The sequence below is a fragment of the Arvicanthis niloticus genome, chromosome 15 (genome assembly GCF_011762505.2).
Source record: "Arvicanthis niloticus isolate mArvNil1 chromosome 15, mArvNil1.pat.X, whole genome shotgun sequence".
Taxonomy (NCBI): domain Eukaryota; kingdom Metazoa; phylum Chordata; class Mammalia; order Rodentia; family Muridae; genus Arvicanthis; species Arvicanthis niloticus.
Window position 1 is genome coordinate 6,599,789 of NC_047672.1, and position 17,480 is coordinate 6,617,268.

General features: G+C 39.2%; 1 protein-coding gene across 1 annotated transcript; it reads right to left on the minus strand.

The window, feature by feature from the left end:
• Window positions 1–15,745: 15,745 nt before the first annotated feature.
• On the minus strand, window positions 15,746–16,654 carry LOC117720851 (vomeronasal type-1 receptor 100-like). The gene has a single exon (XM_034519542.1). It carries the CDS (start codon window positions 16,652–16,654, stop codon window positions 15,746–15,748), a length of 909 nt encoding a protein of 302 aa, XP_034375433.1.
• Window positions 16,655–17,480: the final 826 nt, after the last annotated feature.

Below are 17,480 nucleotides of genomic sequence, written 5' to 3' on the forward strand. Positions count from 1 at the left end.
ACATCTCCCATGCCCGTAAAACAGAAGCAAGATAGAACTGGAGTGGGTTTTTCATAGGGGCCGCTGAGGATGTTCTTCCCATGTCGTGGAAATCTGAGGGGCCCGTGTGGGTTCCTCAGTGGCCACTCCCCTCAGAAAAATTACAAGCTGTACAAGAGCTGGTAAAAGAACAATTATTGCTAGGTCATCTGCAGCCATCTACATCACCTTGGAATACACCCATTTTTTGTGATAAAGAAAAAATTTGGGAAATGAAGGCTTCTACATGATTTAAGAGCATTTAATAAACAAATGATTTTGATGGGACCGGTACAACGAGGTCTGCCTTTACCCTCCACATTGCCCAAAAAATTGGCCTGTCATAGTTTTAGATATTAAAAATTGTTTCTTTTCAATCCCATTGCATCAAAAGGATATGGCTAGGTTTGCTTTTCCAGTCCCTTCCATGAATCATGCAGAGCCAGATCAGCGATATGAGTGGGTTGTATTGCCACAAGGCATGGCCAACAGTCCCATTATGTGTCAACTGTATGTTGATGCCACCTTGAAAGAAGTCAGACAGAATTTTTTGAAAATCAAATGTTATCATTATATGGATGATATTCTTGTTGCTGCCCCTACCGAGCAGATGCTTGATGAAGCCTATAGAGCTGTTGTGTTAAGTTTAAGAAAGAAACAGTTAGTGATAGCTCCTGAGAAGGTACAAAAGGGCTCTGTGGTTAATTATTTAGGTACAAAAATATCTTTAGGACAAGTAATTCCTCAAAAAAAAATCCAGATTCGCACAGATAATTTGCATACCTTGAATGATTTTCAAAGATTGCTGGGAGATATACAGTGGCTTAGACCCTATCTCTCATTGTCTAATAAACAATTACAGCCATTATATGATATTTTACCAGGTAATTCGGACCTCAACTCCCCTAGACATTTAACTAATGAAGCTAGAGCGGCATTAACATTAGTGGAAAAGGGCATACAAGATGCAGCCTTGAGGCATAGAGATGAATCCCAGGATATTACATTATGCATATTGCCAACTGAATATCAGCCTACAGGAGTATTATGGCAAGGGGCCCCTTTACTTTGGGTGCATCTGAAAATTTTTCCTGCTCAGACACTCACTCATTATCCAACTGCAGTAGCCCAATTAGCCATGCTGGGAATTCGTCAGAGTGTTCAACACTTTGGCATCCAACCTACAAGCCTAATTGTACCATATACAGCTGCTCAACTCGAAGTATTGACAGCCACTGTGGAATATTGGGCAATTTTGAGATGTACTTTTAATGGGACAATGGATAATCATTTTCCAAAGGACCCTATATTACAATTGATTAATGCTCATCCTGTGGTCTTTCCACGGATCACCCATAAAAAGCCTTTGTTAAATTGCCCTACTATTTTTACAGATGGTTCTAAGACATGATGTGGAGCAGTTTTGGTTGCAGGATCATTGCCTGTAACCACCCAATTTCCTCCAGTGTCCTCCCAAGTTATAGAATTACAGATTGTGATAAAGGTTTTTGAATGATTTTCTCATTCCTTTAATTTGATATCTGATAGTCAATATGTAGTAAATGCTATTAAACAATTGGAAATTGTAGGTAAAATAAACCTAAAGTCCACCATAGGAGAGTTACTTACCCAATTGCAATTTCTTATTTGGAATAGGGAACAACCCTTTTTTGTTCAACATATTTGTACCCATACTGGTTTAAATAATATTATTGATAAAGCTTCAAAGACCTGTTTTAATGTTGCAAATTTTGTGCTCTATGATTCCCTGGAGTTAGCAAGACACTTTCATAGCCAGTTTCATGTAAATTCTAAAACCCTATCATCTCGCTTTGGCATTCCTCATGCTGATGCTAGAGATATAGTGAAAGCTTGTCAAGCTTGTGCCCCATTGTTACCCCAGATGGGAATCAGGGTTAATCCCCGAGGCCTACGCCCCCTACATTTATGGCAAATGGATGTCACCCATTTCCCTAAGTTTGGAAGATTAAAATATATTTATGTATCTATAGATACTGCTTCTGGAATTATGTTTGCTTCCCTGCATTCTGGGGAGAAGGCTTGCCATGTCATTGCTCATTGTTTTAAAGCCTGGGGAGCCTGGGGCATGCCTACATGTTTAAAGATAGATAATGGACTGGCATACACCTCTACTTCCTTTGTGTCTTTTTGTAAGACCATGGGAGTTGACCTTAACCATGGTTTGCCTTATAATCCTCAGGGGCAGGGCATTGCTGAATGGGCACACTGCACTCTAAAGGAATGTCTTCTTAAACAAAGAGGGGGAATAGCCTCCGGCCTCAAGCCTAGAGAGAGAGAGTGTGGCTATAGCCCTCTTTACCCTAAATTTTTTGACTCTGGATAAGCAGGGATGGTCTGTAGCTGATAGCCATGCTGATCCTGATGCTTCCCATAAAGGCATGGTAATGTGGAAGGACATATTGACAGGAAAATGGAGTGGCCCTGACCCAGTATTGGTGTGGGCAAGAGGGTCTGTTTGTGTGTTTCCCCAGGATCAACATCAGCCAATTTGGGTTCCAGAAATTACCAGGGTTATACAGCAAGAAGACAGGAATGGAGGTGCTAAGGAAGACTCTTCTGCTGATGTGGATGCTACCAGCGATAAGGAGCAATGCTAGTTTTTATTATGGAAGTCTCACCTTTGAAAGCTCAGTATTTCTTTTATATGTGTTACCTCTGTGCCTTTTCAGAATATAAGCCATGCTAGTAATCTTTCCAAAAGCCTTTCTCAGTTCCTTACAGGAAACTGATTAAGAGAATTCGAGGGAATGTTGAGAGAATTACGACAGTCCATTGTTCACATTAACTCGACCAGAATGGATGCCTCCCTGGCCTCCAGATTGACCAGCTGGACTCTTCAAGCAATGTCCCACATCAAGGAGTGGGTGGGAATCAGGGAGGTTGCTATGTGCCTGGTTCCCATCAGTTGCCTTGCCTTTTGGTGCATGTGTCAGATGAAAGCCCGACAGAAAACATCTCAGGACAAGCATTTGCAGCAGTGGAGGTGGACAGTCTCCTCAAGTGTGGCTTGGCATGCTAGAGAGGTAGTCAATGATGGATAAGACTCCTTGGGCACGTTATCAACCTAAGACAAGGACCAAACCAAAGCTGTTTGACTCCCCATGATGGGTAAGGAGCATTGCTTGAAAGGGGCGATCTAAGATAGGCACTCTCTCTGCCAAAATTAATAAATAAGGGGGAATTGTGAGGAGTGGGTGTGACGGTGCAGCCAGCTATAATGGCGCCTGCAAAGTCTTGAGTGCCACTTCTTGGCGGTTTGTGCACCACCCACCTTTCTCTGACAAAGCCACAAGTGCAGAACTACTGCACAGACTCGCTGCCACGCAGAATCGGAATGTTTGAGGTGCACCAATGAGGCATGCCCATGTGGCAGGTGCTGATTGGGACAGGCAGGGGTATAAAAGGATGGCTGTTAAGGGGCTGAGGGAGAGAGGAGCTTTCAGAGAGAGAGGATAGAAAAGGATCCTGCATAAACTGCATTGAGAAAAACTCTGAGTTGCATCGTTCCTGTCTGCTGGTCAAATAGAGAAGTGACAAGATCTCACTTGGTAAATGACAGCCAAACTAAAATAACAGAGCAATCAAAACTACTGCTATGATTGAAGGAGGAACAATTTCTACATCAGAAATAGCCTAAAGAAATTTTATATTCAACAAACTAATCCAAAGGAACCATGGGAATTATTATTTTGTGGTGAAGGGAGGAATGAGCAAAACAGAGAGACTGAAAAAATATGAAGCCATATCAATATTTCAAAGTACTATTGTGCACACAACACCCTAAATCAACACGATGAACACATCAATAAAACACATCAATAACACTTAAATATTAATGGTCTCAATTCTTCTCTCAAATGTTACAGACTGACTGAATGGATAAAGAATCAATTGTTATTTATCTGCTGACTCTAAGAAACACTACTTAGATGTAATTATACACACCACCTTGGACTAAAGCATAGACAAAATTACTCCAATGGAAATAGGAAGAAATAATGTCACAATCCTAATATCTGAAAAATCATGTGTTGAACTAAAACTAATCAAAAGAGATTAAAAGTGACATTTTATTTTAATAAAGGCATTAGTTGACCAAGAACATATTACCATCCTAAGCAAATATGTATCAGGAAACCCAACTTCATATAAAAGAAAATTTACAACTGGATTTAAAAACACAAATTATCTTAAATCTATTAACACTAGGTGATTTCAGTAACCGGCAAAATGTGTCCTAAGCCTGTATATTTCTGGAATTACTAATTAGGATATTTGCCTTTCTCCTGGAACTTGAGCTCTTGGGAGGTTATGGAAAGCTCTCACTCTCTCTGTCTTTCCTTTTCCTCTCTCCCTCTCTCCATTCCCATATTCTCTCTTTCTCTTTTTCCTTGGTCTGTTTCTTTCTTCTCTCTATTTATATTAGGGATACCATAATCAACTACAAAAATGAAAACAGAGAGGGCTACAGATGGGTGTGAAATGAAGAAAATATGTTCTTGACTCTAACATTTACTTTCTGGAGTATGAATAACTACAGATCATGTTACAGAATTCAGTATGGCAGGCTCTCAGTAGTACTCTTTTACAGTAAACATGAAAAAGAGGAAGCTATAGGTTGAAATGGCCCAGTTACCCCCTACACCCAAAACCAACATGGAATTATAACTCAAAGAATAAAAGTAAATCCATGTGCTAGATAGCTTTATGTCAACTTGATACTAGTTAAAGTCATCTGACAGGAGGAAACTTCAATTTAAAACGTCTCTAAAGGATGTAGGTGTAGCCAAGTCTGTAGGGTATCTTATTGTTAGTGATTGATGGAGAGGGTTCACTTCATTGTAGGTGGTACAATTCCTGAGCTGGTGACCCTGAATTCTAAAAGGAAGAAGACTGAACAATTAAGGAAGGCAACAAGTAGCACCCTTTCATGGCTTCTGCATTGGCTCCTGCATCTCTACAGGTTACTGCACTGTTTGAATTTCTGTACTGACCTTTTCCAATAATGTAAAGTGTTGCAGCCCAGGCAAAATGTTGAGACCCATGTTTGGGTGGCCACTGTATCCCGGCCCAAGCTGTTGCTCTGGTCTGCAGGTCAGGTTTCAGCAAGAGCGAGGGTGAGGGCAGATTCTACCTAATGTCTGATGTGTATGAATCTCTCTCTCTGGTCTGATGTCTGGTTCTGTCTTCTATAGTCTGATTCTAAGCCACGCCTCTAAGTTACACCTTTAATCATGCCCTTAGGTCTTGTCTCTAACTCTGATCTCTATACTTCTAAGTCACACACCTTTAATCTCCTTTAACCTGGAACTCACTCTGTAGACCAGGCTGGCCTTGAACTTAGAAATCCACCAGCCTCTGCCTCCCAAGTGCTGGGATTAAAGTCGTGCACCACCACCACCTGGCAGATCCAAGTTAGATAATCTCTTCTTCACTTTTTACTAATCCTTTCCCTGGGGGAAAATCCAGGGTTTATCATTTGAGCTGTGATTATTTCATTAGGGCTGCACATAATCAATCCCAACTGGGATAACAGATCTCTGCCCCAGAGATTAATGGGAAGGCCTGAGATGACATAGGGTTATATATTTCCTGTATTTCCTTCTTTATCTTTCCACGTTAGCACCTTAGAGCTTTGTAGTGGATTTTGACTTTGGCCAATACCCCTTAAATTGGTTAAGATTGGGGTCAGAGGCCAGGTAGCAGGCCAATCACTTTGTTTTAGGATAGTCACATCAGCTCCTGTGTCAACCAAGCCTTGAAATGCCTTTCCATCTAGCCAAATTGTCATCATAGGTTTTTGTTTAACTATAGGCTGTACCCAGTATGCATCAGAGGAACCAAAACCTTGATTCCCTCTTTTAGGATTCTTATATTTGTGATTAGTAGGGTACAATGGAAGTAACAATAGTTGAGCTATCCTCTTCCCTGTAGGAATGGTGACTATGTTCTGAATTGCCTGTGCCATTACCTTAATCTCACCCTGATAATCATTATCTATAACTCCAGGAAAAATTTGTAGTCCCTGCATAGTAGTACTGCTTCTTCCCACTATCAGGCCAAACACATTTGGGTAAAGCGGTCCAAACACTCCAGTGGGTAAGGCCTGAGGTCCCATTTCTGGGGTTAATACTGTGTGGGTGGCAGAACTGAGGTCTAGTCCTGCACTTCCTGGTGTTGCTCGACTAAGTTCAGAAAGGGATTGGTGTTCACTGGTAGGACACTGACTGTTCCATAAGCCTGTTTTGGCTTGCGTAGGTTCAGGGCCTGGAGCTGGCCCCTGTTCCCGTTTCCCTGATTATGGGAAATGGTATTACCTTGTGCGTCTTGTTTAGACCTACAATCACTAGCCCAATGCCTTCCACGTTTGCAAATTGGGCAGAGCCCAGGCTGTTTTCTGGGCTGTCTCTGGCTTAACTCATTTTCTACTTTGCAATCTCTTGCAAAGTGTCCAGGCTTACCACATTTAAAACATGCCTTTCTGTCTTTACTTGCCAAAAAATCTCTTACTGATTGTCCTTGCATTGGCAGCCGCCATAGCTAAGCCCTGTTGGTAAGAGGGACCTATGTCAGAACAAAGTCTGATATACCCCGTAAGGTCTGTCTTTTTCCTATAAGGTCTAATGGCCGCTTGGCAGGCAGGATTAGCATTTTCATATGCAAGTTGTTTCACATAGTCTACACCTGCCTCTGCATTACCAAAAATCCTTCCTGCTGTTGTCATTAATCTATGAACAAAGTCAGAAAATCGCTCATCAGGCCCTTGCCTGACTGTTGTTAAAGATGCACCATGGTCTCCCTTTACCGGAAGTTTATGCCAAGCCTTCATGGCTGCATTTTGAATTTGAGCAAATAAACCTGGGTCATATTGCATCTGGTTATCACTAAAAGCAAATTGCCCTTCTCCTACTAAGGCATCAAAGGACCAACCACTGCCTGCCTGAATATTTCTCCTAGCTGTTTCTTTGCAATTCTCATGATACTCTGATTTCCAAATTAAATAGTCTCCACCAGTAAGAACTGCTCTCGCTAACGTATTCCAATCACTAGGAGTTAGCCACTCCTCTGCGGCAGAGTCTAAAATTGCAAGAGTAAAAGGAGCAGTGGCACCGTATTGAGATACTGCATTTTTTAATTCCTTAATAATTTGAAAATTAAAACCTGTGTGATGTCTCCAAGCAACTCCTTGATTGTCTCTAGTCTCGGATACAGGGAAAGCCTCAGCCTTTCCCTCCTCTGGCTGATCTGTGGCTAATCTTAAGCTAGGTGATAGGGACTGCCTTTGGATTCCTGGTTGAGGAATGCAAGGAACCAGGGGATTTTCACAGTTTACCTCTTGAGACATCTTTCCTGTCTTTAATTTTTGTAGCTGATTAATTAAGTCCTGATACTCTTTTTCTAACTCTATTTGTTGTTTAAGAACAGATATTTTTTCCTGTAACTCCCTAATGGGATCTATAACCACCATCTCCATTGGGGGAGCACTTGGAGGTGGAGGTGCATAGGGAGGGGGCATTTCAGCATCATAAAATTTGACTTCCTCTTTCTCTTGGTCAGCACAATCTGGCTCTGACAAATTGTCATCAACCTTTGGTTGTATTTTGGATTCTAACTTAAGCTTCCTTTTATTTTGAACAAAAAAGACAGCATTCAAGAACAAAAGCAGAAAATTAACACATGTGAGCAGCAAATAACAAAACCAAAAGAGAGAGTTGAATTCAGGCTGACTAATTTCTTGTCCCATTTTCATTACCTTTCTTGAAGCAAACCAAAACAGAGAGTTGGATTCAGGTTGACTAATTTCTTGTCCCATTTCCTTACCTTTCTCAATGAGGCAGATTTCCTGTGACAATCAACAGATCCTTCTTCCAGTAACGTCTGTCACTGGGTCTCTCGTTCTTGCTGCCCCACGTTCGGGCACCAAAATAATGTTGGGAACCGAACTAGCCCCATGTTGGGCACCAAAATAATGTTGGGGTCCACACTAGCCCCACGTTGGGCGCCAAAATAATGTTGAGGACCACACTAGCCCCACATTGGGCGCCAAAATAAATGTTGCAGCCCAGGCAAAATGTTGAGGCCCGGGCTGACCCACGTTTGGGCGGCCACTGTATCCCGGCCCAAGCTGCTGCTCTGGTCTGCATGTCAGGTTTCAGCAAGAGCGAGGGTGAGGGCAGATTCTACCTAATGTCTGATGTGTATGAATCTCTCTCTCTGGTCTGATGTCTGGTTCTGTCTTCTATAGTCTGATTCTAAGCCATGCCTCTAAGTTACACCTTTAATCATGCCCTTAGGTCTTGTCTCTAACTCTGATCTCTATACTTCTAAGTCACACACCTTTAATCTCACACACCTTTAATCTCACACACCTTTAATCTCACACACCTTTAATCTCAAGGTATCTAAACCAAGATTATCAGAGTGTTCTCAGCTGTTGTAGGCTATTGTAATTCAAGTCTCATGTCAGGGTATATGGCTCAAGATGGCTGCAAAGCTGATAGCCGCTTTCTGCTAAAAGTTGGCCCCCAACAGTAAAGCAAGTAAACCCATTCCTCCACAACTTGTTTGTGATCATGATGTTCATCAATTCAATAGTATTCTTAACTAAGTTATGTTGGTACCAGAATATTTGGGTACCCATTTGAAAAATATAATGTACTTTGAGAAGGATTACAATTACAATTTGGACCTCTAAATTTAAAAAAGGTGTTGAGTGTTGAGATTTCATTTCCATAGGAGCTTGGAAGCTGAGAACACTGAGAACAATACAGATGATAGTGTTGATAATTGTAAAGTTTCAGAGGAAAGTTTATAAAAACTCTATAAGGCCATTTGTTGTGGTATTAAGATTCTGTACTTATGGGTAGCTAGAGCTGAAGAATCAGTCAACTGTGGTTAATAAAACACCAGACTGACTAAAGAAAAACTTTTGGTTTGCTGAAATAGTGGATTCTTGTCCACAGGAACGGAGAAATTAGTGGAAATTAGAAAGAGACCAGTTTTGTTGAGATGAAATTTTGGAAGTGTTTTATGAGTCACCATACAGAAGCTGTGTTCTACACAGCTAAGGATGTATCTTGGGCTGACAGCCAAAGTTATAATGAAAGAGGCACCCGGATGTCATTGGATTTGAACATATGAATGAGTCATGAAAAGTAACTGAATCCTAGCATTGCTTTAATGAGGCTCAGACTGGTAAGTTGATATTTCTGTAACAGTTGCTCCTCTGAGCTTTAAGGATGAGGATTGTAGATAAAGAGGTATCTGACAGTGTGTCTAAGCCAAAAGAAGTCTTGGCATAGTAGAGGAGGCTATGGGATTTATATTACTCAATTTGAAATTCAAAGTAAAAACATAGTACCAAGAGTTAAATTAAGTATTTTTCAAAAGATGCTCAACTGAGACAGATTTTTGGAAGACTTGAGATCTCTTTGCTTAGTGTGGATGAAAGGCTTTAAAATATCAGGGCATTTGGAATATCAAGTGGATTTACTCTTTAAAAATCTAATTGTCACCTTCTTGTCTGCACCTCCAATTGGGCCAAATCTGTGTGCTAGCCCACGCCTGCCTGTCTCACAGGAGATCTTCCATAACCAGGGAAAGAGGTGAGTTACCTGACCAATACCTTCACAAAGGTCAGCATACATGGGATCTATCCCACTCTGCCTGATCCCCATAGTCCTTTAAGTCCACACCTCCATATGCAACTAGGGAACATTTTGCCCCTGTACCATAAACCCTGCCTGTTTCCCAGGAGGTTTGCCCTAACAAGGAACACAGGATGTCTGCCCTAACCAGGGATAAGAATTGTTTGAACCAGAAACACAGGAGGCCTGTTTTAACCATGAACACAGGAAGTGCCCCCTCTAAACAGACTGCATAGTCTGCCTCCCAGAAGGCCTGCTATAAACCAGGTCACAGAGTTCTACTTATCTCTAAGAAGGCCTGCTCAATCAGAGACACCCAGGCCAGTTAACACACTAGATAACCAGATGGTAAAAGACAAGCACAAAAACATAAGCAACAGAAGTTAATAAAATTTGGCACCACCAGAACCCTGTTCTCCCACCACAGCATGCCCTGGATACCCTAACACACCTGAAAAGCGAGATTCTTACCTAAAACCCCATTTCATGAAGATGATAGGTTACCTTAAGGAGGATATAAATAACTCCCTTAAATAAATAAAGGAAATCACAGGGAAACATATAGACACCCTTAAAGGGGAAACAAATAAAACCCTTAACAAAATATATAAATACACAATCAAGCAGTTGAAGGAATTAAAAAAAAAAATGGTCCAAGACCTAAAGATGGAAATAGAAATAATACAGAAATCACAAGTGGAAGGAATCTTGGTGATATACAAGATAGGAAAGAGATCAGAAGATACAGATATAAGCAAAACCAACAAAATATAAGAGTTGAAAGAGATAATCTCAGGTGCTGAAGATAGCATAAAAGATATTAAGATCCATCAAAAAAATACAAAGTTAAAAAGCTCCAAACCAAAATCATCCAGGAAATTCAGGACACAATGAAAAGACCAAACAATAATAGGAATAGAAGTGGGTGAATATCCACTTCACATATTCACTTTCCAGTTCAAAGGGCCAGTAAACATCTTTAACAAAATCATAAAAGAAAACTTCCCTAACCTAAAGAAAGAGATGACCATAAACACAAGAAGCCTATGGAACACCAATTAGATCAGACCAGAAAATAAAATCCTCCCATCACAAAACAATCAAAACACTAAGTGCACTGAACAAAGAAAAAATATTGAAAGCTGTAAAGCAGAAGGGCCAAGTATCATATAAAGTCATACATATCAGAATTATACCAGATTTCAAAACAGAGCCAGAAGATCCTGGACAGATGTCATCCAGACCCTAAGAAAACACAAATTGCAGCCCAGGACTACTATACCCAGCTCTCAAACAGCATATATGGAAAAACCAAGACATTCCATGACAAGACCAAAGTTAAACAATACCTTTCTACTGTACAGTCCTACAGAAGATAATAGAAGAAAAACTCTAACACTGTGAGAGTAATTACACCCAAGTAAACATAAGAAATTAATCATCTCATAAGAAACCCAAAAGAAGAGAATTACATACACATAATACCACCACCAACAACAAAATTATCAGGAACTAACAATCACTGTTGTTTAATGTCTCTCACTATCACTCAACTCATTTCTTCAACAAAAAGACGCAGACTAATATACTGGATACTTAAACAGATCCAGCATTTGGCTGAATATAAGAAACATACCTCAATGACAAGAATGACAGACCCTACCTCAGAATAAAAAGCTGGACAAAAACATTTCCAAGCAAATAGTCCTAAGAAGCAAGCTTGAGTAGCCATTCTGATATCCAATAATATATACTTTCAACCAAAATCTATCAAAAGAGATGGGGAAGTCACTTCATACTCATCAAAGAAAAAAATCCACCAAGATGAACTTCCAATTCTGAACACATACACCCCAAATGCAAAGGCAGTCACATCTGTAAAAGAAAATTTACTAAAGCTCAAAACACACATTAAACCTCAGACAATAATAGCGGGAGACTTCACAACCCCGCTGTCACCCATGGGCAGGCCATTGAAACAGAAACTAAACAGAGACAGAATGAAACTAACAAATGTTATGAACCAAATGGATTTAACTGATATGTACAAAACATAGTTATACAAGGAAAAACTTAGAGGTTCTTCTTGAGAATAATCATAAAAGGTCTATCAGAAAAACCCTTCTTTAAGCTGTCAAAATGTGTGCTAGAAAATGAACTTATGTCCTGTGTGCAAGAGAACAAGGCTCTTAACAAATGAAACATTTCTTTAGTGCCAGTACAATTAGTTTTTTTACTTAAATATTTCATTTATTTAGATTCCAGATGCTGTATCCCTCCTGTTACCCAGCTCTCTCCCCTCCCCTCTCTGGGCATTCCCTTTACCTGGATCCTCAAGTCTCTACAGGATTTGGCGCATCTTCTGAAACCAGAAAAGGCAGTCCTCTGCTACACATGTGCCATAGAACTTGTACCATCCATTTGTGCTCCCTGATTGGTGACTTAGTCTTTTGAAGCTCCTAGGGGTCCAGATGCATTGAGATCGCTGGTCATCCTATGGGTTTGCTATACCCTTCAGTTTCTTCAATTCAACCCCTAATTCATTGATAGGGGTCCTCAGCTTCAATCCAATCATTGGGTGTAACTATCTGCATCTCTCTGAGTCAGCTGCTGGTAGGACCTCTCAGAGGGATAACATGCTAGGCTTCTTCTGTAAGCACATCATTGAGTCAGTCATAGTGTCAGGCTTTGGTGTCCCACACCTGCCCATAACATGGATCACAAATTGGACCAGTCACTGGAAAGCTTTTCTTTTAGTCTCTACTTCACTTTGTTCCTGAAGTTTTATTAGAGAGAAACAATTCTGGGTCAGAAATTTTACGAGTGAATTGGTGACTCCATCCTTTCCATGGTGGCCCTGTCTATCTACTAGAGGTGAGTTCTTCATGTTCCATCTCCCCACCATTGGGTATTTCAGTTAAGGTCACCCCCATTGAGTCCTGGGAGTCTTTCACATCCCAGGTCTCTGGGACTTTCTAGAGGGTCCCCTCACCTCCCATCCCATGCTCCTGCATATTTCCATTCATCCTCCTGGCCCTCTGGTCTTCTCTCTTGTCACCTCCATATTTGATCCTGCTCTTCTTTTCCACTCCCACTCCCTTCTCTCAACAAGATTCCTGCTTTCCTCTGCCTCCCATGATTATTTTGTCCCCCTTCTAAGTGAGATTGAAGCATCCTTACTTGGGCCTTCCTTCTTGTTAAACGTGTCAATTGTATCCTGGGTATTCTGTACCTTTTGGTTAATATTCACTTATCAGTGAGTACATACCATTCATGTCTTTTGGGGTTTGGGTTGCCTCATTCAGGATATTTTCTAGTTCCATCCATTTGTCTGAAAAATTCATGATGCCTTCATTTTTAATGCCTAAATAGTATTCAATTTTGTAAATGAATGACATTCTCTATACTCATTATTTGGTTTAAGGACATCTGATTTGTTTCTAGCCTTTGACTATTAAAAATAAGGCTGCTATGAACATAGTGGAGCATGTAACCTTGTGGTTTGATAGAACATCCTTGGGAATATGCCAAGGAGTGGTATAACAGGGTCTTCAGATAGAATTATTTCCAATTTTTTTTTGGAACAACAAGATTGATTTCCAAGGTGGCTGTACCAGTTTGCAATCCCATCAGCAATGGAGAAATGTTGTTCTTCTTCCACATCCTCAACAGCATATGCTGTCACTTGAGTTTTTGATCTTAGCCATTATGGTGGTCATAAGATGGAACCTCAGAATCATTTTGATTTTCATTTACCTAATGACTGAGGACACTGAACATTTCTTAAAGTGGTTCTGGGCTATTTGATATTCTCCTGTTCAGCATCTGCTATTTAGCTTTATTCTCCATTTTTAATTGGGTGATTTGGTTTGTTGGTGTGTAACTTCTTGAGTTGTTTATAAATTATGGATATGAGCCCTTTTTGTATGAAGGGTTGGTGAATATCTCTTCTCCAGCTGTAGGCTACCATTTTGTCTATTGTTATTTGGTTTGTTGGTGTATAACTTCTTGAGTTGTTTATAAATTATGGATATGAGCTCTTTTTGTATGAAGGGTTGGTGAATATCTCTTCTCCAGCTGTAGGCTACTATTTTGTCTATTGATGTTGTCCTTTGTATTTCAGTTTCATGAAGCCCTATTTATTAATTGTTGATCTTAGTATCTAAGCCACTGGGGCTCGTTTCACAAAGTTGTATTCTGGATCAATGAGTTCAAGGATATTTCCCACATTTTCTTCTAAGATATAGTGTATCCAGTTTTAGGTTGCAGTCTTTTATGCACTTGGACTTCAGCTTTCTGCCAGGTGATAAATATGGATCTATTTGCATTCCTCCACAGGTAGAGACCGAGTTAGACCGTCGACGTTTATTGAAGATGTTTTCTTTTTTTTCAATTGTATGGTTTTGGCTTATTGTCAAAAACAAAGTGTCTGTAAGTATGTGAGCTTATTTCAGGGTCTTTAATTTGAATCCATTGGCTAACTTGTCTGTTTCTATACCAACACCATGTACTTTTTCATAGAACTGCTTGAAATTATTGATGGTGATACCTCCAGAAGTTCTTTTATTGAACAGAAGAGTTTAAGAATATGAATCTATAGGTTGTCCCTGAGACATAGGATGGGGAAGGGTCTCAAGAGTCAATGTGGCTGACTTTAGCTGAGGTGCCCAATAGTAGTAACATAGAACCTGAATAGGCAGCCACCCCCGGAGGAAGGATAAGGACACCAACCCACTCCCTAAGACTTTCAACCTCAAATTTGTCTCATCTAAAATAAATGCAGGGACAAAAATGGAGCAGTGACTGGCAGAATGGCCAGCCAATAACTAGACCAACAGAAGAAGGGGAAGGGGGATGAAGGGAGGGACTCTGTGAGGAGATGATAAGGAGGGAAAAGCATTTGAGATGTAATAATAAAATAGATAGATAGATAGATAGATAGATAGATAGATAGATAGATAGATAGATGATAGATAAAAATTTCACCCAAAAACTAACATGACAGAAATGTGAGATTAGTTAGAAAAACTTATTTTCACATAAAAGTACAATAATAAAAAGAGGGAAACAGGAAATTCAAACTAATAGACAAAATATGCTTGAATGAAGTCAGATACTTTACTAGCACCAAATATGATGACTATTGATAAGTATGAAAAATTCTTGTGATATAACCTAGTTAAAAATGCCTTGTGTATCCTGGTAGCTCTAGTATATTAACAAGGAAAATATCAAAAACAGGAAGAGTACTCTATTTTGTTCTAATTTCTTAGAACCGTAAAAAAAGGTTTTGCTCTTTTAAACTTATGTGTCTGATACTGAAATTGAATCTGCAGTTTAAAATATTAAAAATACAGAACAATCCCTGACATTATTAATGACACTATCTCATCCTTGCAGAGTCTAGTTTAACTGTCCTCTGTGAGTCATCACTGATCAGATGCAAGATATCATAATTAAACATCAAACTGATAATGGAGACTTATGGAAAGTATAGAAGGCACTGAAAGGGATAAGAACTCCACAGGAAGACAAAGTGTCAACTAACCTGGACACTTCACAGCTCTCAAAGATTAAGTCACCAACAAAAGAGCATATATGGGATATACTGAGATTCCCAGAACACAGTCTGCCTCATAGGGAGAAAATGCTTCTAAGCCCACAGTGACTTGATGCGCCAAGGTAGAAAGGGACATACACCCCTCCACAATCTCAGATAAGAAGATGAGAGTGTGGAACAGAGAATCTGTGAAGGAGAAACTGGGAGATTGCACAACATTTGGGACATAAATAAATACATAAAAATTTTAAAAATAGAAAAATAAAGAAAAATATAATTACTGGGACTACACTAGCATTATGCATACAATCATCTGAATCAGCAGTTCAAGGGAACCCATGTCCTCTTCTGACCTCTGTGAACACCAGGAATACAGTTAGGCATAGATGCTAGAAGCACAGTGTACGTATAAATAAAATTATTGAATCAGTTTTTCAAAAAAAAAAAAGAATAATGTTTTAAAAAATATTTAGTAGCACTAAGACTGCAGCTTTTTCACCACATTGACAATTCTTCTATCAGAACTGATTTGTACAAAAGGAGCAATTGTGGGATAAGCATTAACCACAAACTTCTGAACAATCCTGATGACTGTGTCATACATCCATAACATGTCTGAGGTGACTGAGATGATGAAGTCCACCCAGTACATGACCACAAAGAAAACTACCAGAAGTAAGATGGTCTGGGTGGCTCTTTTCTCAGGAGATACTCTCAGGTGACTGATGCTATGAAGTTGCTTGCATTGCCTCTGATGTCTGCACAAGAGAATCACCATGTATGCACTTGTAGTAAGCATCACTGCCACAAGAAACACATCCCTGGAGGTTGTCACTGTTAAAATCAAACCCTTGATGAAGTAGTTCATGGGGAAGAGTGAGCAGGATTTAGTGACCTTCAACTGCTTGGTCTCATTCACATTGGTATAAGCACCAACATAGAAGATCAGGTTACTACTGACAGACAAATTGAAAGACCAAATATAAAATAAAGTACTGATCATGTACTTTTTAAGTTTATGTTTAAATTTTGCCAACAAAGAGGTACTAGGACAGATAGTGACAGCCTGGAACACACTCAGGAGGCAAGTGATGCAGATAGAGAGACCTCTCATCACTCTCTTTGTGTAAAATGTTGCCTTACATTTGAAGTCATTCTCAACACGAAGTGACTCAAGTATATCTGCAAGCCAAAAATTCTCTCCAGCAAGAAATGTCATCATGTGAACAAAGGTCAGTTGACAAGAGATCAGGTCAATGGATTTATATTTATTACCAAGGATTATGAAAATATAGACAACAAGAAGAAACATATTGTCTAGGATTCCAAGCCCAGCTTGGAAATAAAGGATATTCTCTAATGAAGATATAAAGGAAAGTGAACTCATCTTAAAAGCATAGCAGAAATATACATCTTATATCTGAAAAAAGAGAGCACATGAAACTTATGATTTACTAGACAGTATACTTATATCATTCTTCTATATTCTATGCTAAGTTTCCTTAAATTTTCTCATATATATATATATGTATATATGTATATATATTAGATAATAAATTCTTACACACACATCTGTATATAATAGAAAATTTGTCTGATGCATCTTATACTAATGCCTTAGAAATACAATCCTATTGATATAAGTTTCCTCATTTTATGCTTAACACCTAAAACAGAAGTGAGGAGAACGGAATATTAATCAGAATTGTACAACTAAACAAAATATATGGCAGTCAGAAAAAAAATCACAAAAGATACTCAAAAAAATCACATGATTCTTTTTCATGTTCCATATATTTGTTATGCTCTTTTTCACAACAATGCACGTTTTAACTAATTGTTCTAGTGGAATCAAAGTTGTAATTCATGATAATCTTCCTATTTTAATCTGCAAAATGTCTATCTCAATTTGTTTTATATGTTTTTTATGAAATCATTTTCGGAATTTAGAAATAAAGACATAGATACAGTAGAAGATCATTAATTTTCTTTCTACGCCTGATCAATTGTATTGCTGTTATGGTTATAAATGGCCATATAAATGGCTTCTAGTTCAGTTCCCATCTATTTAAACCCTTTGTGAATTCTAATTCAGTATTAAAGAACTACCTTCTAGCTATCAACATAAACACTATTTTTTGGTGGGGGAGGGATGTAAATCATTAACTGTATGATTCCTTGTGACCTTTAAAACCATCCACATTTTTGTTTTC

Bases quoted from the DNA above. Each gene is read 5' to 3' on its own strand.
- LOC117720851 (XM_034519542.1), bottom strand. From the start codon at position 16,654: ATGAGTTCACTTTCCTTTATATCTTCATTAGAGAATATCCTTTATTTC.